We start from the raw sequence: 24,717 nt of genomic DNA, 5'->3' as shown, positions 1-24,717 counted from the left end.
CAAGGTCAGGAATTGGAGGGTGTTCAGTTTGGTCACATCAGGATTGCTGCGGGAGTACGGGGTACCGCATCCATGATCCAATCTCTATACGTCCAAAGTAGGAGCTGTGTCTGTGTTCTCAGCATTACATCAGATGTGTATCTGGTGACTGTTGGACTGCTCCAGGACTGGCCCCTTGTCACCAGTACTGTTCGTAATGTTCATGGAAAGAATTTCAAGGAGTACTCAGGGACTGGAGGGTGTCCAGTTTGGTGACTTGAGAATTACATCTCTGCTTTTTGCGGATGATGCAGTCTATTGGGTTCATCAGCTAATGACCTCTCATGTGCACTGGGCAGGTTTGAGGCAGAGTGTAAAGTGACTGGGATGAGGGTCATCACCTCCAAATCTGGGACCATGTTCCTCTTTTGGCAAAGGGTGCATTGTTTCCTCTGGGTCAGGGGAGACTTATTACTCCAAGTGGAGGAGTTTGAGTATCTCTGGGTCTTGTTCACAAGTGAAATTAAGATGGCCTGTAAGACAATAGATGGATTGGGGCTGTGGACACTGTACTACACCATTATTGTGAAGAAAAAGCTGAGCCAGAAGGTGAGCAGCCAGTGATCCCCTGGGCCGTTTTGATCACCCTCTGCAGCGCTCTCCTGTCTGCTGCTGAGCACCCCCCGTACCACACTGTGATGTAGTACTGTGATGGTGGCTCTATAGAACAACACCAGCAGCTTCTCCGCCAGATTGTTTCTCCTGAGCACCCTCAGGAAGTGGAGTCGCTGCTGGGCTTTCTTCACCACCACTGTGGTGTTGGCAGTCCAGGAGAGGCTGTCAGAGAGCTGCACTCCCAGGAACCTGATGGAGCTGACCCTTTCCACACAGTCCCCTTGGATGTAGAGCGGGGCTGGGTCAGCCCTGTTCTTTCTGAAGTCCAGGATTATTTCTTTTTTTTTTGTGGTGTTCAGCGGCAGGTTGTTAGCTGAACAACAGATTTACCAGTTGATCTATGCTTCTGTCCTCACCTATGGTCATGAGATTTGGATAATGACCGAAAGAATAAGGTTGTGGATTCAAGTGGCAGGAAATAGATTCCTCCATCATGTATCTGGGTTTACATTCATACCCTTGTCACACATAGCCGGAATCACACAAAATGGCGTCGGAATTATGAATCCGCGCACATCTGAAAAGTGTCAGATTTCAATTCCAGAATGCTCTGACAGCCATCTGCGGAGGTCAACACAGTTGGTCAAAATCGGCTGGCAGCCCTGAGTGTGATGCACATGTTCAAAACCCTCCGGGCGCCCTTGAGATGGGACACGTATCCGACAGTGGTCCATGTGTAATCTGACGACCATCTGACTGCAATTTACATATTCCAATGGTGGCAAAACGGGATCCGAAACTGTTTGAGTGCATATGAGGGAACCTTGAGATGGATCTGGCACTGCACAGCCTGCTGGTATGACCTGCACATGCCATGTATAAAAAAAATCTCACAGTGGTAGAAGTGAAAATTCCCTCTAGTCAGTCGCTCCAGGAACTTGCAATGCCAGAATTTCAACAGTTAATTTAACAATAATTCAACCAATACCTCTCTATATCTGTATTTATAGACAGAGAAATGTGCATCTTGTTTTGTTTTGAGACTAATGAAGTTTTTAGATTCACTTCCACTTGTCCTATTAACAATTTTCCAGGAACTTGCAATGCCATAATTTCAACAATTAATTTAACAAATAATTCAACCAATATATCTGTATAGCTCTATAGATAGATAGATACATAGATAGATGTTGAATTAATTGTTGAAATTCTGACATCAAAACTTCCTGGAGGAACTGACTCCTTAAGATTTTTTGAAATCTTAAGAAATCTCAAGATTTCAAGAAATTTAAAATGAAGCCTTGAAACTATCTGACAAAACTCATTTTGAGCTTTATTATACTAGTATTATGAAGTGTTGCATCTTTTACAAACACAGTAGATTAAAAATCATATCATGAGGCAAAAAAAATGGTTTCCAAGACTTTCACTTAGCAAGATAATTAAGTCCTGATACCTTAATGAAATTTTGCTTTTTCAGTGATTGTGTTGTATATTAAGTGTAAATAAATATTCCATCCATCTTCTAAACTTGCTTATTCCAGTCAAAGATCACGGGGGGCTGGGGCCTATCCCAGTGGTAAATGGAGTTGGGGCACACAGTGGACAGGCTGCCAGTCTAGTGCGCAGGGTCAACACACAGACAAAACGACACATTTAACATACCTACGAGGTCTGTTAGAAAAGTATCCAACCTTTTTTTTTTCTTCCAAAAACCATATGGATTTGAATTACGTGTGATTGCGTCAGCCAAGCTTGAACCCTCGTGCGCATGCGTGAGTTTTTTCATGCCTGTCGGTTGCTTCATTCGCCTGTGTGCAGGCTTTGAGTGAGGTGTGGTCTACCCCTCTCGTCTATTTTTTTATTGCGAATAAATGTCTGAACGATTTGGATCTTTGCTGCATCAATTTTTTTCCAGAAACTGTAAGAGACCTCCAGGTGGACACCGTTCGAAAAATTAATATGGCTTTCAGGGACGATTTTATGGGGATTAAACAGATTACGGGGTGTTACTGCCCCTTTAAGGACGGCCCACAACTGCTGAGAGCGCAGCGCGCTCCCAGCGCCGATGGACAGGCTGACACCCCGCACAAACATCCAGATCATTTCCAACGTGAAAGCTTTGTTGATCCGGGACTGCTCTTGACCTCGTCTGACTTTCACAAAAAGGCAGAAGATGTGGACGTCAGCACTTTTTCTGGCACATTCCACCGTTACAGGAGGTTTTTTTTTCATGGAAAAAGAAGCCGAGGGATGCGCCACGGTGCCGTTCATTACGCGGGACAAAACCACCTCGGTGTTGGTCTCATAGGTCGGCTTAAAGGTGGATTTCAGACGGATTCCGGTTGCTTTCCAGTCGTGTGAATATCCGATTGTGATTGTGCATGAGCTGAACATGCCAGAACATGTCCTGTGAGGCTTCATCACGGCGTTTCTTTTTGCCATGCAGCTCCGCCGCGACGCGCGGAATTCCTCCGCCTTTGTTCCTCTTTCCATGACAAAAACTCCTGTAACAGTGAAATGTGCCGTTCATTTCTAAACTGGACGCTGTCTTGATCCGGTATGTCCTCTGACTAGCACAGGAATTCTGAAAAGACGTGGACATCAGCACTTTTTCCGGCACATTCCACCGTTACAGGAGTTTTTTTTTCATGGAAAAAGAAGCCGAGGGACGCGCCACCGTGCCGCTCTTGACGCGGCACAAAACCACCTCGGTGTTGGTCTCTCAGGACGGCTTTCAGACGGATTCTGGTTGCTTTTCTGTCGTGTGAATATCCGAGAAATTGAGCTTGAGCTGGACAAGCCCCAACATGTCCTGTGATGCTTCATCACGGCGTTTCTTTGCGCTGAGTGGCTGCACCACGACGCGCCGAACTCCTCCGCACGTCTGTCTTAATGTGCCGGAAAAAGTGCTGATGTGCAGGGTGTCAGCCTGTCCATCTGCGCTGGGAGCGCGCTGCGCTCTCAGCAGTTGTGGGCCGTCCTTAAAGGGGCAATAACACCCCGTAATCTGTTTAATCCCCCAAAAATCGTCCCTGAAAGCCATATTAATTTTTCGAACGGTGTCCACCTGGCGGTCTCTTACAGTTTCTGGAAAAAAATTGATGCAGCAAAGATCCAAATCATTCAGACATTTATTCGCAATAAAAAATAGACGAGAGGGGTAGACCATACCTCACTCAAAGCCTGCTCACAGGCGAATGAAGCAACCGACAGGCATGAAAAACTCACGCATGTGCACGAGGGTTCAAGCTTGGCTGACCCAATCACACTTGATTCAAATCCATATGGTTTTTGAAAAAAATAATAAGGTCGGATACTTTTCTAACAGACCTCGTACAGTCAATTTAGAGTCAGTAATTCACCTAACCTGCATGTCTTTGGAGGGAACCCTTGCAGACACAGGATTATGTCGGAAGTGAACCTGGGACTTTCTCACTCCCAGGCAACAGTGCTAACAACTAAACCACCATGTTGCACATTATTCGATATTTTGACTAGAAATTACACAAATATGATTCGTAATATGTTTTTGCACTGAGAATTATCCACAGTAAGATCTATCATACTTTACACCAAAGCATTGCATCATATCATTGTTGTGACTGTGTAATTTTCTTTTAATTGAAACATTACACCATCTTAAAAAGAGCTGAAATAGCTAGTTTATTGGTTTGAATTCTAATAAAGACCATCATGTTCAAACAATGAATGTACAATTCAGTGGATGCTCAGTTTGTACGTGTGGAATCTCCCGGCTTAGAAATAATTAGATTTCAGTATGTTGGAATAACTCGTTTCTCTGTCTCCTTGAATCCCCTCTGTCCCTGTTTCAGGACATAAACAAGCGTTTGTCTCTGCCAGCTGATATCAGGTTACCAGAGGGTTACTTGGAGAAGTTTGCCATGAACAGCCCACCTTTTGACAAACCCATGAGCCGCAGGCTGCGACGTGCTTCACTGGTCAGTACTCGGTGTGAGATTGGATATCTGCGTTGTGTGTTTGAGGCAGCTGAATGTGCACTGCTGTCAGCCCATCTGGGTGCGTCACGCTCTTTTGATGTGGCTTTGTTTCGAAAACAAAAGTAATATGAACTTGCAGTGCCATTGTTGAGTAATAAAATGGTTGACTAATGCTATTATATCCACTGCGTGCACAAACATCGACACAAACTCACACTGCAAGCACACAAACCAATTTTAAGCACACAAACCAATTCTGAGCGCACGCAGAGTTATACTACAGTGCTTTCAGTGGCTCAGTAGGGGGATGAATGATGAATTTTGTATTATGTATCCAGGCCAAGAGCATTATGGGTATGAATGTGAGGGTGGGAAAGACAGAATGGGAGGAAGCGCGGAGGAGGAGGACAGGGAGCTGTAGGCACATATTTATGAATATGGATGTGTTTTTTTAATTTTTGCTGTTTTTTTAATTTCTTTTTTTTTTTTGGCTTGTGGTTTTGCTTTTGAAGCACTCCTGATGTTTTGCCTACTATTTTATTTTTAGTCACACTTTAGATGCTTCCTATTTTACCCCTGAGACCGAAAAGATATTGGTATCAGATCCACATCTGTCTGTCCATTCATCTTTTCCTTCTTATTCATTTGGTACAAATCATGTTAAGCAGTCATCTTCAGATGGTCCGGATACGTTTTAATCCAGTTAGCATCAAAGCTTATTGATTTGGGGATCAACAGGTAGATGATAGAATGTTTTTTAAAATTAAGAGTGCAGTAACTTTAGTTTTACACAGCAATATTGTGACTAAACTTGGTAAACATGTTATATGGGCCAACACCAAGAACACTGTTGGTTTTGGTTTTACAAGATCAAAGGTCAGGATCAATTGAAGTGTTTTTGTTTTTAACACCAAAATTACTTGTGAGTTTGATCATATCTGCTGTATATATATATATATATATGATTGTTACCAAACTGCTTGTCCCTGCAGGCCAAGATGAGGATATACACTCAGCGGCCACTTTATTAAGTACATGTGTTCAATTGCTTGTTAACACAAATAGCTAATCAGCCAATCACATGGCAGCAACTCAGTGCATTTAGGCATCTAGACATGGTGAAGATGACTTGCTGAAGTTCAAACTGAGCATCAGAATGGGGAAGAAAAGGGATTTAAGTGACTTTGAATGACATGGTTTTGACATGGCTGTTGGTGCCAGACGGGCTAGTCTGGCAACCATCTCTAGAGTTTACAAAGAATGGTCTTCACTGTACAGAGAAGATATCCAGTGAGCGACAGTTGTGTGGACGAAAATGCCTTGTGGATGACAGAGGTTAGAGAAGAATGGGCAGACTGAATGGGTGACTGCATGAAGCTATCATGTCAATATGGACCAACACCTTGTTCAATCTGTTCCACAAAGAATTAAGGCAGTTCTGAAGGCAAAAGGGGATCAACCCGATTACAGCAAGGTGTATCTAATAAAGTGGCCGTTGAGTGTAGAATCGCCCTCGATCTTTGCATTTGTGCATCTCTTCCTTTTTGCAAATTTATTAAAAATAAAATACTAAGAAATCACATGCACATAAGTATTCACAGCCTTTGTCATGAAGCTCAAAATTGAGCTCAGGTGCATCCTGTTTCCACTGATCCTCCTTGAGTGGTTTCTACAGCTTAATTGGAGTCCACCTGAAGTAAATTAAGTTGATCGGACATGATTTGGAAAGACACACACCTGTCTGTATATAAGGTCACACAGTTGACAGTGCATGTCAGAGTACAAACCAAGCATGAAGTAAAAGGAATTGCCTTTTACCTCATACTTGGTACCTCTGAGACAGGATTGTCTCGAGGCACAAATCTGGGGAAGAGTACTGAAACATTTCTGCTGCTTGGAAGGTCCCAATGAGCACAGTGGCGTCCATCATCCATAAAAAGAAGAAGTCCAGATCCACTAGAACTCTTCCTAGAGCTGGCCAGCAGTGTCCTCTTGACCTCAGACTGGGGCGACAGTTCATCTTTTAGCAGGACAATGACCCAAAGCACACAGCCAAGATATCAAAGGAGTGGCTTCAGGACAACTCTGTGAATATCCTTGAGTGGCCCAGCCAGAACCCAGACCTGAATCCAGTTGAACCTCTCTGGAGAGATCTGAAAATGGCTGTGCAACGACACTCCCCATCCAACCTGATGGAGCTTGGAGGTGCTACAAAGAGGAATGAATGGGCAAACTGCCCAAAGAATGAGGCATTTTGGAATGAGGCTGTAACATAACAAAATGTGGACAACGTGAAGCACTGTGAATACTTATCATTTGCACCGTACCGGTATTTTAAGAGGTAATGGTTTGCACTGTGATACCTATTCTTATTTGTACCATCAGCTATGTTTTTTCTTTATAGACACTTTGTAATTATTTTATTTAGGACTAGGCATTGTGTTATCTAGATAGTTCCCTCAGGGGGTGCATTTCAGACTCTGCTCTGCTCAGTCATATGACACCACTTTATGTTCTTAGATAACAACCTGGGATGAGGTAAAGCAAAAGGTTGCCATGTTTTTCCCTTTCTCTCATCTTTTTAGAATCTATATACTATATTTAAATCATTTGGATTTAGCAGTAATTTTCTTCAGTGAATTAAAAGTAAAGCAGAAAATCACTGAAAGGCTGTGAGAAATCCTATTAATCTGTAATTATTGCAGACAGTCGCTGAGTCACATACCTCCGACTTTTTACTTCAAGCAATTTAAAGACATTCCGTTTCTGCAGGATTCCCACAAAGATGAAAGGAAAAGCTTTTTGTAGACTGATTTGCATCGTCGAATAGAGGTTTTATATTGGAGTGAGGAAAGAGAAAAGTTCAAATATAGATCTTTGCAGCTTTAAGTGACTGGCAGAAATGTTCTGATAGGGTTGCGTCTGTGAGTGGAGTATGTATATAATGATGTAATGGATATGAATTTTTCAGTGGGAGTGTCCAGCTGCTTTGCCGCAGCTCACTTCTGACTTGGGTTACGCACTTTGCAATGAGGGAGAAAGCACACAAGAAAGAGAAACGGATGACGAGAGGGAATGAGGAAATGGAAAGGTGTATGTGGACGTATTTAACAAGTGATAAGAAAAGGAGGGAAATGGCTAGTGAGTGGGAAGCGAAACTCACCCAGGATTCAGACTCCACAGGGGACAGAGGACTATGAAAAAAGCTTTTCTTACATCTTAGCTACCGTGCTGAAGTTTCAGAGCCTATGTTAGGAAGCTCCACACCCTCAGATAGGTTCATATAAAATCGTGTTTTAAGGACACTTTCCAGACAGATGAATTCCAACAAACTCAAAAATGGATTCTTAAATTGCCTCCTCACACCTGTACAAACCCTGTCTTCCATGCACATGGTGCACTGAAAATGTAATTGGTACTTTTTCACCCAATGAATTTATTTATTTATTTATTTGTAATCCCAGCATTTATGGTGTTCAAGTTGCAAGTTCACTGGTGCTCATTTCTGCACTTATGGGTGTGTTGGTCTAAAAATGAGATGTGGTCAGGCACGGTATATGTGGATTGCTTCATGTGGCAGTATTGACCAATAAAATGTGTCCAAAAGTCAATGGCAGTTTTTCTGCTATGTACAGGGTGAAGTATTCAGATACAGCTTACATGGCTGGTTCATGAAGTGCATCCACTGTGCTTGTACATTATATAGCAGGATGCTCATTAGCACATCAGTGCAACTGACTTGAACATAAAAATTATCAACCAAACTAAAGTGCACATGGCCACACCGATGTATCAGCTTGAATCACAGTGCACAGTTTTTATCTTACCATTAAAGGTGCTACTGATGGTACGCCTGAGTGTGAGCGCTCATGAGGACTTTGTTGTTCCGTTCATTCAAGGAATTTACATGCGAGGTCCTTCTTAATGGCCAAGCTGAATCAGCTGCATCATATGTGCATGGTACATGGCTCCACTTTGTTGCGTGTCGTGGACACACGTGCTGTTGTGAGGCATTTCTTCATTCAGTTATTATTTGTTTTGTTCTCCCTACATCTTAAGTGATTTTCCTCCCTCTCAGTGAACCTGTGTTCTCTGGTTCGGTTCTTTAACACAGAGCAGTCATGCAGTTTCATTGCATTTATTTTCTGACAATGCACGGCACAATGTGCAGGTGTCTCTTTAATTGCCTTTTGGTTTGATACACTCTTGTTATACTTGGTTTTCTCTGTCTTGTCTTTTTCCTAGTCTCCTCTTGATTGTGACTCTTTATTGTAGTTCACTGTCATAATTTCCTCTTGTACTGTTCCTTCCGAGTTTTAAATCTCTGAGCTCATATGCTTGTACGCTTCCGCCATTGATGGACTAGTGTCCTTTATAAGGCATTTCTTTTCATGTGTCCCCTGCCCGGTTGTCATGATTCCATGACAGTTTCTTGTGCAGTGAATATATTTAGTGTTACAGTTATTATTGTCATTGACTTCTGCTATATACTTTGACCTCTTGGTTTTGCCTAATGTCTGAAGAACACTGTTGCCATTGTGATGCTGACCTTTTTCCTTGAATATTGTTTATGTATCTACTTCTGTGTCCTTTGAAACACTGCTGCCAGATACTAGCCTTAATGTGTATCGAACCACTGCCTGTACCCCATTCTGTCTAGCCCCTATCGGATCTGGACTTTGCTTTCTCTGACTCATTATCTGTGCATGACCCAAGCTTGTTCCTGACTGTAATAAACACTGTTAAAATCCGACCATGTTGTCATTCGCTGTGAGGTTGTGCTCCGTGACACATGCGCTACGGCTTCCAACGTTTTGTGGTGCTTTGACACAGAGTTTTGCATTGTCCATGTGTCTCTTGCCTTGTGTGTGTGCTTCTGCACACACACTTTATGCTTGCTGATTTGTGTTCTTGTTAAAAAACAAACCTCTCACTTCCAAGATCATATCTCAACAGCAGTGTGCTAGCACCTGAGGAGAAGATTTGTATTGAAAAAGAAACCTACAAAAAGATGTAGCCTGCCATGGATTTTATCTCATTGCCATTGCTACAGCTCAACACTTCATAAGACTCTGTCGTACTTTGTCATATGTAATGACTGCATGGGTTATATCAGTGGCTCAGTAACATTTTTTTTTAAGTTATCACAGAAGAGAATTAGAGGCTGGTAGAGACAGTCCAATGTTAATATCATTAGTGGATGGCTGCAAGAAAATCCATGCAGAATTATACAAATGGCAAGAGACAGACGTCTGGCGAAAAACATGTACGCCAACGATCAAAATGGTTAAAGGCAGAGAGAGCTAAATTAGGAAAAAGTAGTGTTTGCAATGTCACATTACAGTTGTACAAGTATTGTCACCATGGATATGCATTTATTTTATTAAATTTTTTTGCTATTATTATTAAGCACACTCATTAAATATGACTAAGAAGGATCAGAAAAATGTTATCAACTCAAATGTTCCCGAATTAATTCAACTCTATTTCTACATCCATATCTATACTTGGATCTGTGCTGCACCTGAATGGGTTCTATTCCAGGAACAGTACAGACAAATTCACTGATAACAGGTTCACTATTTTTTGAGTGACTATTTAAGGTGCAACCATTAATTGATTAGTAATTGACTGTAAAATTCATCAACAACTATTTTGATAATTAATTTATTGTTTTTAGTCTTTTTACCCAAATTCTCTGATTTCACCTTCTTCAATGGGAATCATTTTATTTAACTGGTTTCTTTATTCCTATCTAGCACTAAACTGAATGTCTCTGGGTTGTGGCCAAAACAAGTCATTTGTTGGCATCATCTTGGAATCTGGAAAATACTGTCTGGCATTTTTAACCCTTTTCTTTACATTTTATGTACCAAACAACTAATAAATTAATTGAGAAAATGATCCCTTGATTATTTGAATATGACAATATTGATTAGTTGCAGCCCGAGTAACTACTCTAGTTACTAAACAAACAACAAAGAAAGCAGCAAACAGCTGCAGGTGAAAGCTTAACCTCCTCTGGGGAGGTAAAGACGACATTATTGTTGTGAAAGTGTGAGAGCACGGACCCACAACAGGGGGCGCAAATGAACGGACAATGGATAAAGCCAAATACAACACTTACTGTTGTGAAAGTGCACAACAACAACAGATTACAATATTAGATAAACTCAAATACAAAATGTCATGTGGGCAGGCTCGAAGATAGGAGACGTCAGTCCGAAGTCGAACCGGAACCACACGATTTCCTCCGCCACCGAACTCCGGGAATACTGGAGCCGCCAAGTCCCGAACTCCCAGGTGGCCACTGCCTCCGCGTGTCGGATCTGGTACTGCTGGCGATGAGCAAACACAGTTAGAAGTGGGTGCGTGTGCACCCAGCAACACGTATGGTGGGAAACCACCTCCACCTCTCGTCGAAAAAAGGAACAGAATAAATGCTGTCCAATTCACACAAGCAACAGTTATTCAAAAATACAGTCAGCTGAGAAGTTACCTCTTTGGTAGAGCGATATCTCGGCAATGAGGTGGAGATGCCGTCTTGCTGATATACCACTGTCAATCCGATGATTGATGACAGCTGTCGCTGGTGATAAGTGACAGCTGTCACCCCGGCTGCTCCTGTGAGGCGGCAGCGCCCTCTGGTGCCTGGAGCCCGCACTCCAGGCAGGGCGCCCTCTGGTGTTGGTGGGCCAGCAGTACCTCCTCTTCAGCGGCCCACACAACAATTATGTTTCTGAGCACATGAGTACCGAGGCTTTTGGTTGTCTGTGTTCTTGTCATTTGTTACCGTACATTTGAACATGTGTTAGGCGTCACATCACAGATGCTTACATTTAATACCGTGCATTATGAGCTTCCAGTGTAACTGAAGTGAAGTTGCTCAGTATCACTTTCCCCCCTCTGGCTGCTGCCCATTGAAAATCAATTATTCACAGCAGTCCAATGACATTCAGTCTTCCATGGTGCTGAGGAGGGAGGTTTCATTTTACCATAAGATACAACACAGATGTGACACACGGTGATCACCTTCCCCTGCCCTAGTCACCCTTAAGTGAGGGGTGTGTCGTGCCCTTTCTGTCTTTTATATGTAGAAATAATGATTGTATAATTATTATGCTAGAGGTGTAACTTTATACAACTGTAATACTAAAACAAAAAACACCTGTTTTGCCAAACAGTGCAAAATAAAAATGTTTTTTAACCACTAAAACATTATTTAATCAATATTACTCAGTGTCCTAGTTTTGCTACTACAATCTTGCACAAAGTTGAATTGATGGACCACATAAGAAAATATGTCTACACATGGGCACAATTTGGTGGGGGATAGGGGGACATGTCCCCCCCACCTTTTCAACCAGGGGGGACAGAATATGGTATGTCCCCCCACCTTCTGACATACAGTGAGGAAAATAAGTATTTGAACACCCTGCGGTTTTGAAAGTTCTCCCACTTAGAAATCAGGGGTCTGACAGTTAGAGGGGTCTGAAATTTTCATCTTAGGTGCATGTCCACTGTGAGAGACATAATCTAAAAAATAAAATCTGGAAATCACAATGTATGATTTTTTTTAATAATTTATTTGTGTGTTACTGCTCCAAATAAGTATTTGAACACCTGTGAAAATCAATGTTAATATTTGGTACAGTAGCCTTTGTTTGCAATTACAGAGGTCAAACATTTCCTGTAGTTTTTCACCAGGTTTGCACACACTGCAGCAGGGATTTTGGTCCACTCCTCCATACAGATCTTCTCTACATCTTTCAGGTTTCGAGTTTCAGCTCCCTCCAAAGATTTTCTATTGAGTTCAGGTCTGGAGACTGGCCAGGCCACTCCAGGACCTTGAAATGCTTCTTACGGAGCCCCTCCTTAGTTGCGCTGGATGTGTGTTTGGTGTCATTGTCATGCTGGAAGACCCAGCCATGACCCATCTTCAATGCTTTTACTGATGGAAGGAGGTTGTTTGCCAAAATCTCGCAATACATGACCCCATCCATCCTCCCTTCAATACAGTACAGTCGTCCTGTCCCCTTTGCAGAAGAGCACCCACAGACTATGATGTTTCCACCCCCATGCTTCATGGTTGGGATGGTTTTCTTGGGGTTGTTCTCATCCTCTAAACATGGTAAGTGGAGTTGATTCCAAAAAGCTCTATTCTGGTCTCATCTGACCACATGTCCTTCTCCCTTGCCTCTTCTGGATCATCCAGATGGTCACTGGTGAACTTCAAACGGGCCTGGGCATGTGCTGGCTTGAGCAGGGGGACCTTGCTGCCCTGCAGGATTTTAAGCCATGACAGCATCATGTGTTACTAATGTAATCTTTGTGACTGTGGTCCCAGCTCTCTTCAGGTCATTGACCAGGTCCTCCTATGTAGTTCTGAGCTTTCTCAGAATCATCCTTACCCCACAAAGTGAGATCTTGCATGAAATCCCAGACCGAGGGAGATTGAGAGTCATCTTGTGTTTCTTCCACTTTCTAATAAATAATCATAACAGTTGTTGTCTTCTACCAAGCTGCTTGCCTGTTGTCCTGTAGTCCATCCCAGTCTTGTGCAGGTCTACAGTTTTGTCCCTGGTGTCCTTAGACAGCTCTTTGGTCTTGGCTATGGTGGACAGGTTGGAGTGTGATTGATTGAGTCTGTGAACAGGTGTCTTTTATACAGGTAACAAGTTCAAACAGGTGCAGTTAATACAGGTAAAGAGTGCAGAATAAGAGGGTTTCTTAAAGAAAAATTAACAGGTCTGTGAGAGCCAGAATTCTTGCTGGTTGGTAGGTGTTCAAATATTTATTTGCATCAGTAACATACAAATACATTATTAAAAAAAAATCATACATTGTGATTTCTGGACTTTTTGGGTTTTTTTTTTGTTTTGTTTTGTTTTTAGATTATGTCTCTCACAGTGGATATGCACCTAAGATGAAAATTTCAGATCCCTCCATGAGTTCTAAGTGGGAGAACATGCAAAACCGCAGGGTGTTCAAATACTTATTTTCCTCACTGTATATGTGTGTACTTGAAACATGCTATGCCAATCTTATGTGCAAAACCATGTCAGAATAGTATCTTTGTTTCTGCAAGTTTGTATTTTTAGCAGCATTGACTTGTTTGTCACATTTGGAACTTTCTGGGACTTCATTTGTGTTATGTGTCGGACGCAGCCCGGAGAACCGACCAGCGTTTGAAGGACCCAGTATAAAATAAGCAGAGCACGGTACAAAGGATAACAGAGTTTAATAAACATAACAGTGAAGTGATACGAAAACAACAAAAGAGTGCGCGGTCTGGCGTGGTGGATTGCGGTGCGCTCCCAGCAGCGCTAACGGTCCGGAGCCAGAAAACTGTTTGGACCCAAGGACCCCGCCGACACCCCCCAGGTGGCCGCGACAAACCGAGTCTCAGGAAAGAAGAAATCATTATGTGAGTCCACACTCAACACACAGAGAGACCACTCAAAGGTGTACAAACAGCAAACACTTCCTGGCTTAATTGCAAATCAGCTTCCCACCCTGCAGGCATAGAACACCCCGTTCACAAAACTCCACTGCAGTGGAAGCTGATTTAAACGACTAACATACAGCTCAATATAATAAGGTGTGAGGGACACCACATTTACTGACTGTATAAATGTTAGTCACAAAACCAAACGTACCTCAGGAAGTGTGCTGACGAGCGTGAGACCTCACCCCTTCCTCTTTCACAGACCATGCATCAAACCTGGACGTTCTCTGCATCCACTGATGGGAGATGGCTCTAGAGACGACGATCTCACCCGTCTGGTCACAAGGTCGAGTCTCTGGCAAATACACACTGTGTACTCCAGTCTTAAATGCCACCATGTTCCAATCCATGTAGATGCACCACAGCTGTGAGTCCTGACGAGCCGCAGGTGATCAGGGTGAGGTCCTGATATCTCAGCCACACAGCCACTCAGTCCCAAATGCGCACCACCTGGGAGGAAAACCAAAAGACAGAAACAAAAGACACACAAAAGCCAGCCAGGCACGCCAGCCACAACAATTTGCCCAGATTTGAAACCTAAAATAGTTGCCTCTAGGGACTAGTGTCTACACATAAGTATCAATGGACCATATGCTAATTTGCTAAATTCTGAAAGTTAGAAAAGGAAATCAGAAAAGCTATCTGGGACCTCAGAAAGCCCATCTGCAATTATTACTTGATCTCCAAAATCAGTCTATGCAAACGAAATTATGTTCAGTATGAGTGTTGTCATTAGTGCCACTTCGAAAATTAAATTCATGATAAGTAATTTATCCTAAACTTATGATCTGTTGTTTTTTCAAACTTATGCAAAAACAAATCTTGAGGAAAAAAAGTACAGTATGCGATAGTTAATAATTATTAAGAGCCTGTTCTTTCATATTTATGAATACATTTTACCACATTGCAGTTGTTTTTTAATGAGAACTCAACCTATCATTCTTTTTGAGTTCTACACATGTGGTGATACCTTATTTACACCAGGATGTTAATAAAATCAATGCTGGCTATTCTCAGAATAAAGTACTTATATCCACAGTTTCAAATTGCATAAGTCAAATGGTGTCCACTTATGGTCTTCTCAAAACATTAAAATTACTGTTCTGGATGCTCAGAATGCATCTGAGCTTATCTAGAAACCGTTGGCTTCTGGGGGCCTACAGTGGCCCCCAGACCCCCAGCCTATGGGCTTCGGCCCTGCGGGCCTCTCACTTTGTTCCCCCCAATTTCTACTTCTGTGTTGCGCCCTTGTGTCTACATAAGGTTTATAAAGAAATAAAACATTAAGGAGCAGCTTGGATTGGAAAGTGGAGCTTTTTCTTAGTGCAAAAAAAAAAAAACCTTGATCAGGCCATCCCTAATACTAATGTTACAGCTACACCATTTGTACTTTATTTGCCCAAATTAGTCAGTGGAGAAACTTACTGTTTTATTGTAGCTTCATTAGATGTGTTATTAAGCAAGGTGATGGTCTGATCACTAGACCATCTAGTAGCCTGACCGGAAAATCACTAAGGGCCCTTGGGCAAGGTCCTTAATCCTCTAGTTGCTCCCGGCATGTGGTGAGCGTCTTGTATGGCATCACCCTGAAATCGGGATGACTGTGAGACATTACTGTAAAGCGCCTTGAGCGTCTGATGCAGATGGAAAAAGCGCTGTATAAATGCAGTCCATATCCCTAGTTGCAAATTTCACATTTCCGTTTAATGCAGCATGAAGTTGAAACTTTGCAGATGCATTTTCTTCTTCATATTGTCCTTCATGTCTCACAAAGGAGACTCACTATATTTGCCGCGTAGTCCTTCCAAAATACTTTGCCAGCAATAAAATTAGTTGTAATTTTTGCAAAATACCACACAAATAAAGGTACTTTATGGCAAGTAGATTTCAACACAAAGAAAATGGGTTCAATTTTAGGAAAAATCAAAAGGAACTACACCTTTAAACATGTACATTCCTTAAGTTTGCTGTCAGTGTACAAATCTGTCTGTACAGATGCAGGAGAATAGACATTTTTCTTGGTTTTATGTTTCTTTAATTTTGCCAGTAGAGCTCGGTTTGGCACAGTTCTGCTGAGTAAGCTCAATGGAGCACTGGGAATGAAATGAAGCCATTGCTTTTGAAAGCATATGCTGGCGCACATACCCTCAGACAAAACATGAGGCTCCACAGTTCAGTGTGCAGAGAGGTGGACATTTAATAATATTACATTAATATTTATTTATTGGAATGGGGAGGTGGTGATAGTATATACAGTATGAGTGTGTTTTCATGTATGTGTGCATTTGTGCATTGTGAATTTCTCCACTGTGAGATCAATAAAGTCTTATCTTATTTGTGTGTGGCTTATGAGGATGCACAGCTCCTGACAGCCGCCGTCACAAACAGACAGGGTAGCTGCATGTTTGTGCGACGGCTCGACTTATAATTGTGGCTTCAACATGAACCTTATCACAAATTTTGTCTTTCCACAATGTACATAACTCCCCTTTTTCAGTATCTGTTTTTTAATTAAATATTTTGAATTATTACAGAATATCAGATACCAAAGTTCAGATGCAAAATATAGACAAATTGATGTTTTAAATGTGAGAATCCTTTGTAATGACGTGTGTAATTGCAATCTGCGCAAACCCACGCAAATTCAGTGATTCGGTGCTTTATTGTGGCCGATCTTATTCTGGTGTTGGCTTTTAGGCATGGATTTAAACACATCACATGCTTCATCAGCTAACTTGGTCACTGGAGAAACCCCGCCCTCATGCACAACAAACATGTGCATAGCTGAGCATGTCCTAGTACTGGCCTGCCATTCATAGCATGCCACAACAGGAGAGAAATGGACAGGAACAGAGAGAGATATCCAGTACACGAGCAAAATTACAGCCGCAAAAGTCTCAACAAAGGAGGAGAAATAAATGAGGGAACATGAAAGTGGGAGAAACAAACTGACAGCCCTGTGGGCACCACAGCTTGACATGGCTACAACCATCTATAATTCATGACCTGTAAACCCAGGGCAACATGCATTATGCATCCTCACAATTATTAACTGAATTAGAGATTAATTTACTATGCAAGGACAGCTGTGAACTATACCAACTGGTTTAGAGATTTAGAAATATGTAATTCCTGTAACCCCCAATCAGAAAAAGTTGGCATGATATAGAAAAGGGAGAAATAAATGAGAGAAAAAGCAGTGATTCTTACATTTACTTTGACATCACTGACACTTCTGTGATGGAACCATTAATGCAGAAAAGTATATTGAGATTTTAGAGCAATTTAAAACAAAAATTAAAAATGCAACAACGATGACCCCATACTGTTGCACAAGCATGGGGCATAATAACACCTGAAACGCTTTATTGCTTGGTGTCCTCGTTGCCAAAAGTGAGAAGCAGTGGTCACAGTACAAAGTGCTAAATGCTTTACCATCCCACATTTTTGGGATGTGTTGTGGACTTCAGATGCAGAAATTGATGCATATTAACAGACTAAATCAAGTCAACCACACAAAACATAAAATATTGTTTGTTCGTTCTGTTGGCAATGAAACAAAAGCCAAAGTTAATGTCAGGATTAGTCAGAGGTGTCAAGTAACGAAGTACAAATACTTCGTTACTGTACTTAAGTACACTTTTTAGGTATCTATACTTTACTCCATTACTTATTTTTCTGCCTACTTCTGACTTCTACTTATTACATTTTCACACAAGTATCTGTACTTTCTATTCCTTACATTTTTAAAACAAAGCCTCGTTACTCTTGGCTTCAGCGCCGGTGGATGTGCGCTGACGCCTCAGAGCACATCCACCGGAAGCTCGAGGTACCAGCGCACATTCACCGGCGCGGCTTTACCGAGGTGCCAGCGCGGAGTTATCTGACCATGGGTCCGAAGAAGGCACTGACGGCGGAGGAGGGAGACGATATCAAGAAGTCCCTGGACTTTTTGTCTGAGGAAATCTCTGTTGTTAAAATGCAGCAGAAATCCATTATGGAGCTGGTGGAAGAAGTGAAGGCTCTCCGGATCCAGAATGCCGAGAAAGACCGGCATCTGGTGTACCTGGAGAACCGTGTTGCGGAGTTGGGAACAGTACACAAGGATGAACGACGTTATTATTACAGGAATTTCATATTACAACCCGATCCTACGCACGGGCGGTGTCAGAAGACAGCGGAGGGGAGGCCAGCGAGCAGGAGGCCAGCTCAGTGGAACAACAGGTGGCTGACTTCCTGCAATCTAAAGGTATTCAAATGGACTGTAATAACATTGAAGCGTGCCATCCCCTGCCCAGGAGAGAGGATGGAGACAAGCGAGCTGTTATAATGAGGTTTGTCAACAGAAAACATAAAATGGCATTGTTAAAACAGGGACGGAAACTCAAAGGAACAAACGTATTCATCAATGAACATCTGACACAAAAGAAACGCAGACATCGTCAGGAAAGCTCGTCTCTTAAAAAAGCAGGGAAAATTCAACAGACATGGACATCCAAATGCAAAACATTCATCAAACTGAATGGAACACCAGAACAAGCGAAGGTTATGGTAATCAGGAACATCGAGGAACTGGACAAATACGACCAATAAGGTATGAGGACACAAACACATCACAACACCAGACACAGACCAGAGGAACCTATTCATCTACTACATCATCTACATTGGAGACAAGAAGGATATAACTCACAGGATTGCTGATCATGGAAAAGTAGAACTGAGAACATTTAAATACACAGACCACAATGTACTGGACTTGGAGCACGATATAGACCCGGACAATAATTTCTTCTCAAATATTAATGACAGTTGTTGCTATTATACAGATGAACAGTTTAATCGGATCATTAAAACAGATAACAAATTATCAATAATCCATTTCAACAGCAGAAGTCTGTATGCAAACTTTAACAACATTAAAGAATATTTAAGTCAATTTAAAAAAATATTTAACATAATTGCTATATCAGAAACATGGATCAATGAAGATAAAGGAATGGATTTTGAACCAATCGAAGCAGTGGTTCACAGATTGAAGCAATGTTTCGACCTATTGTTTCGTTTATTCTTCTTCTTTTGCTTAATTTTCCCCCGCTAAAGAGCATACTTCTGTGAGTATTATTTACCTTTTCTATGTTAAACCGACCTGTTATGGTCTTCTGAAACAGTTGATAGATGTATTTTGTAACTTAAAAACGGGAGCGACGCTAACGCGTTAGCATGTCTATGGCATTTTCAATGTTAAAAGTTAGCATGAAGCAGTTCCAGCTGTCTTCACGTTCGGGTGCATTTGTTTTCAAATTGTAATATTTCTTAAATTTATTTTTGTTTATATATTAATAATCTAATGATAATTATTATATACAATTTCAGAGAAAGAGACAAAAAGAACCTGAATAGAAACACAACAGAAAATAAAATATAAAAGCAACTAACAATGAACATACATACATACAGAAATAAGTGTTTCCTGTGAACACCTAGTGACTCTTACACCTCCATTTCATCCCTGTTTTATTTAAGTTTAATGACAGTTTGTTTCGGTCAAACCGTATTGTCAATGTGTTAATTTCTTCAGTGATTTACTCCAGAACTTTCTGCCAAACTAGAAAACTGCTGCATCCTAGTAAGAGGAGAATACTACTGGAATGAATCTGAATAAGGAAAGTTTTTTTTTTTTTTCTCACTAAATGGATGCTGCACTCACTACAGTTTATTGTCTGGAATAGTCCCAGATTGCATTTCAGAGCTTCTAGAATCGAAACATTTTCGTGCAGGTGGTGTTGGGGGGTAATTTAGGGTTTTGGGTCTTGGGCCACATGTAGAACGAATCAGTTTTTAAATGAAGCTTTCAATTCATATAGTGGCATCTACCTTTTTTTTTTCTCTTTTTTTTTTAAGGTTACTTTATGCTTTTATACTTTAAGTAGGTTTTGGAGCACATACTTTTTCACTTTTACTTGAGTAAAGAGGTCAAGTTGATACTTCCACTTTTACCAGAGTGTTTTTAAACTGCAGTATCTATACTTCTACTTAAGTAACAAATGTGTGTACTTTTGACACCACTGGGATTAGTGCAGGGTTTTTTGTTTTGGTTTGTTTTTTTTGTATTTTCAACATCATCCCAGCATTTTCTGATTTGTGTTTGTCTTAATGGGTTTGGTGTAAACAACATCAAGCTACGACTTGACATGGAATGCAGGCCCATAAAGGTGATGTCATATAGAACAGGACTCAACAGAGAGTCTACAAACTGGGAAATGCATCTCCTGAGGCAAATATCCTGGAGCACTTATGGTGGTGATGGGAAAATAATCAGTGGCTGGTGATCGGTCTGAAAGGCAGACTGGCAATATCAGAAGGTTATTTGAAGAGCAGCATCCAGCAGCCAATTGATTCATGGATGCAGAGCAAAGTTTAATTTGCCGTAAGTACTAATGATGAAGTTGCGAATGAGCAGTCTGACAGCTTGGTAGAATGGAAGTGATAGAAAATCATGGAGTCATAAAGAAAGCTGAAAACACCACAAAAGTAACAGTCAGTTATGCCAATTTCTTTATCCTGACCCATTGTCTGCAACACTGAATTGTTTCTGAAGTTAGTTTCAACTTAATATGTTTTTTGTTGTGATGGTTGTTTCTAAAGACAAAAATAAGCGGCAAAAAAATAGCCCAAACAAGGAACAACCAAATAGAATGTCCTATGCAGCAAAGCTGCTGTAGAAGAAGTACTATACAGTCCTTGGCATCTATCAGACCGGTACTTACCTGGTTACCAGGTATAGAATGTTCAGTGCCAAAAACATATCTTCGGAAAAACCACTTTGAGATGGGCTGAGGCACCCACCCGACATGGAGTGACATACATTTGCCTTCTCCTCCCTTGTCTGATATTTAATTCCAATGTGTACAATCAATCAATCAATCAATTTTTTTATATAGCGCCAAATCACAACAAACAGTTGCCCCAAGGTGCTTTATATTGTAAGGCAAGGCCATACAATAATTATGTAAAACCCCAACGGTCAAAACGACCCCCTGTGAGCAAGCACTTGGCTACAGTGGGAAGGAAAAACTCCCTTTTAACAGGAAGAAACCTCCAGCAGAACCAGGCTCAGGGAGGGGCAGTCTTCTGCTGGGACTGGTTGGGGGCTGAGGGAGAGAACCAGGAAAAAGACATGCTGTGGAGGGGAGCAGAGATCGATCACTAATGATTAAATGCAGAGTGGTGCATACAGAGTAAAAAGAGAAGAAACAGTGCATCATGGGAACCCCCCAGCAGTCTACGTCTATAGCAGCATAACTAAGGGATGGTTCAGGGTCACCTGATCCAGCCCTAACTATAAGCTTTAGCAAAAAGGAAAGTTTTAAGCCTAATCTTAAAAGTAGAGAGGGTGTCTGTCTCCCTGATCTGAATTGGGAGCTGGTTCACAGGAGAGGAGCCTGAAAGCTGAAGGCTCTGCCTCCCATTCTACTCTTACAAACCCTAGGAACTACAAGTAAGCCTGCAGTCTGAGAGCGAAGCGCTCTATTGGGGTGATATGGTACTACGAGGTCCCTAAGATAAGATGGGACCTGATTATTCAAAACCTTATAAGTAAGAAGAAGAATTTTAAATTCTATTCTAGAATTAACAGGAAGCCAATGAAGAGAGGCCAATATGGGTGAGATATGCTCTCTCCTTCTAGTCCCTGTCAGTACTCTAGCTGCAGCATTTTGAATTAACTGAAGGGTTTTTAGGGAACTTTTAGGACAACCTGATAATAATGAATTACAATAGTCCAGCCTAGAGGAAATAAATGCATGAATTAGTTTTTCAGCATCACTCTGAGACAAGACCTTTCTGATTTTAGAGATATTTCGTAAATGCAAAAAAAGCAGTCCTACATATTTGTTTAATATGCGCTTTGAATGACATATCCTGATCAAAAATGACTCCAAGATTTCTGACAGTATTACTAGAGGTCAGGGTAATGCCATCCAGAGTAAGGATCTGGTTAGACACCATGTTTCTAAGATTTGTGGGGCCAAGTACAATAACTTCAGTTTTATCTGAGTTTAAAAGCAGGAAATTAGAGGTCATCCATGTCTTTATGTCTGTAAGACAATCCTGCAGTTTAGCTAATTGGTGTGTGTCCTCTGCTTCATGGATAGATAAAGCTGGGTCATCTGCATAACAATGAAAATTTAAGCACTACCGTCTAATAATACTGCCTAAGGGAAGCATGTATAAAGTGAATAAAATTGGTCCTAGCACAGAACCTTGTGGAACTCCAATAATTAACTTTAGTCTGTGAAGAAGATTCCCCATTTACATGAACAAATTGTAATCTATTAGACAAATATGATTCAAACCACCGCAGCGCAGTGCCTTTAATACTATGGCATGCTCTAATCTCTGTAATAAAATTTTATGGTCAACAGTATCAAAAGCAGGCACTGAGGTTCTAACAGAACAAGCACAGAGATGAGTCCACTGTCCGAGGCCATAAGAAGATCATTTGTAACCTTCACTAATGCTGTTGCTGTACTATGATGAATTCTAAAACCTGACTGAAACTCTTCAAATAGACCCTTCCTCTGCAGATGATCAGTTAGCTGTTTTACAACTACCCTTTCCAGAATTTTTGAGAGCAAAGGAGGTTGGAGATTGGCCTATAATTAGCTAAGATAGCTGGGTCAAGTGAGGGCTTTTTTAGTAATGGTTTAATACTGCCACCTTAAAAGCCTGTGGTACATAGCCAACTAACAAAGATAGATGATCATATTTAAGATCGAAGCATTAAATAATGGTAGGGCTTCCTTGAGCAGCCTGGTAGGAATGGGGTCTAATAACATGTTGATGGTTGGATTGAATTAACTAATGAAAATAACTCAGACAGAACAATCGGAGAGAAAGAGTCTAACCAAATACCGGCATCACTGAAAGCAGCCAAAGATAACGATACGTCTTTGGGATGGTTATGAGTAATTTTTTCTCTAATAGTTAAAATTTTATTAGCAAAGAAAGTCATGAAGTCATTACTAGTTAAAGTTAATGGAATACTCAGCTCAATAGAGCTCTGACTCTTTGTCAGCCTGGCTACAGTGCTGAAAAGAAACCTGGGGTTGTTCTTATTTTCTTCAATTAGTGATGAGTAGAAAGATGTCCTAGCTTTACGGAGGGCTTTTTTATAGAGCAACAGACTCTTTTTCCAGGCTAAGTGAAGATCTTCTAAATTAGTGAGACGCCATTTCCTCTCCAACTTACGGGTTATCTGCTTTAAGCTACGAGTTTGTGAGTTATACCACGGAGTCAGGCACTTCTGATTTAAAGCTCTCTTTTTTAGAGGAGCTACAGCATCCAAAGTTGTCTTCAATGAGGATGTAAAACTATTGACGAGATACTCTATCTCACTTACAGAGTTTAGGTAGCTACTCTGCACTGTGTTGGTATATGGCATTAGAGAACATAAAGAAGGAATCATAAGAGGTCATGCAAGCAAAACAACCCAACCTACAGCGTTAAACACAAACAAACGTAAACCAAACAGTTGTCAGTCACAATTTCTCCATCTAAAATAACACAAGTTTCTCATATATTGGTGACAGGCTGCAGTGAATGTTTCTGTGGTAGATATGACCTTGGTTCTTGGTGTAAAATATTAACACAATATTAGCAATTATGAAGATGTGTAGTTAATGGGTAAGTTGAGGGATTTTTATATAACTTTAGTGATATTATTCCCGTTACATTTTACATACTGTTATCAAACCTCTGATGTCAATAGTACTTTGACATGCTCACCTTTGACAGTTGCTTCATATGTGAGAAATTACATTAACCCTTGGAGTCGTCTGACACGTCTCCGCGTCAGAGTCACATGACAGAATTAGGCGGACGTAACATCTAATTCACTCCACTCTTGAGTTTCCGTTTGAATGTGTGTTGAAAGTGCACATTTCAAACTATATACCAGTTTTTAAATTTTGATTGGCCTAGTATAACTTGAATTATGAATAATTTTTTACACCATGCTTTTTCATGAATATTATTGTCATTTTTGTTGCACGTTTTTGTAGAAACCCGCAGCAACTGTCATTTCCTTGTCTAACTGCAAGAGAGGCGGGGGTGAAAAAACACGACTTCCCCTTTATTATTGGTGGAACAACGCACAATCTAAACCAATCAAAAAGTCACCAACTCCACATGTGGTTGATCACAGACCCCACATGGGGTTGCTTGTGCAGTGCGCCTCGTGCAATATGCGCACAAACAGGAGTTTCTTCCTCCTTCTCTCCTCTCTGCCTGTAGCAACTACAAATAAAAAAAAAAGAAACACAAATTTCTCTTTGTCATTGGTGGAAATTGCACAGTCTAAACCAATACAAAATGATCACCAATCCACATAATTTGGTTGCTGAGGGAAGGAAAATTGTGGGTGTTTTTGGCGCGGAGAGAGGAAAGCAGACAGCCATCACACAGTTTTGATATTTGAGGGATTTGTAATATTTGGCGTGTTTGGAGAGTGCAGTTAGTCTGTTGTGGAGTGTATTTAGCATGTGTGGTTAGTGTGTAGAATTCTTAAAAAAAAAAAAACAACCAAAAAAACCACAAGCTCAAAATAGCACTGAAATAATGCTAGCTAACGTTGGTATGTTGGTGCCAATA

At 41.1% G+C, this 24,717-nt stretch overlaps 1 protein-coding gene across 1 annotated transcript in view; it reads left to right on the top strand.

Annotated features, from left to right (window-relative positions):
* The window catches only part of LOC117511477 (cyclin-dependent kinase 17-like), a 135,849-nt gene that overhangs the window by 85,258 nt on the left and 25,874 nt on the right, over positions 1–24,717 (top strand). Inside the window, exon 5 of the mRNA XM_034171498.1 lies at positions 4,431–4,556. Within this exon, the coding sequence (XP_034027389.1) occupies positions 4,431–4,556 (126 nt within the window). The remainder of the gene's footprint in view (positions 1–4,430; positions 4,557–24,717) is intronic.

This window comes from Thalassophryne amazonica, chromosome 6, assembly GCF_902500255.1.
Source record: "Thalassophryne amazonica chromosome 6, fThaAma1.1, whole genome shotgun sequence".
NCBI classification, from domain to species: Eukaryota; Metazoa; Chordata; class Actinopteri; order Batrachoidiformes; family Batrachoididae; genus Thalassophryne; species Thalassophryne amazonica.
This window is presented reverse-complemented; position numbering and strand designations above follow the sequence as displayed.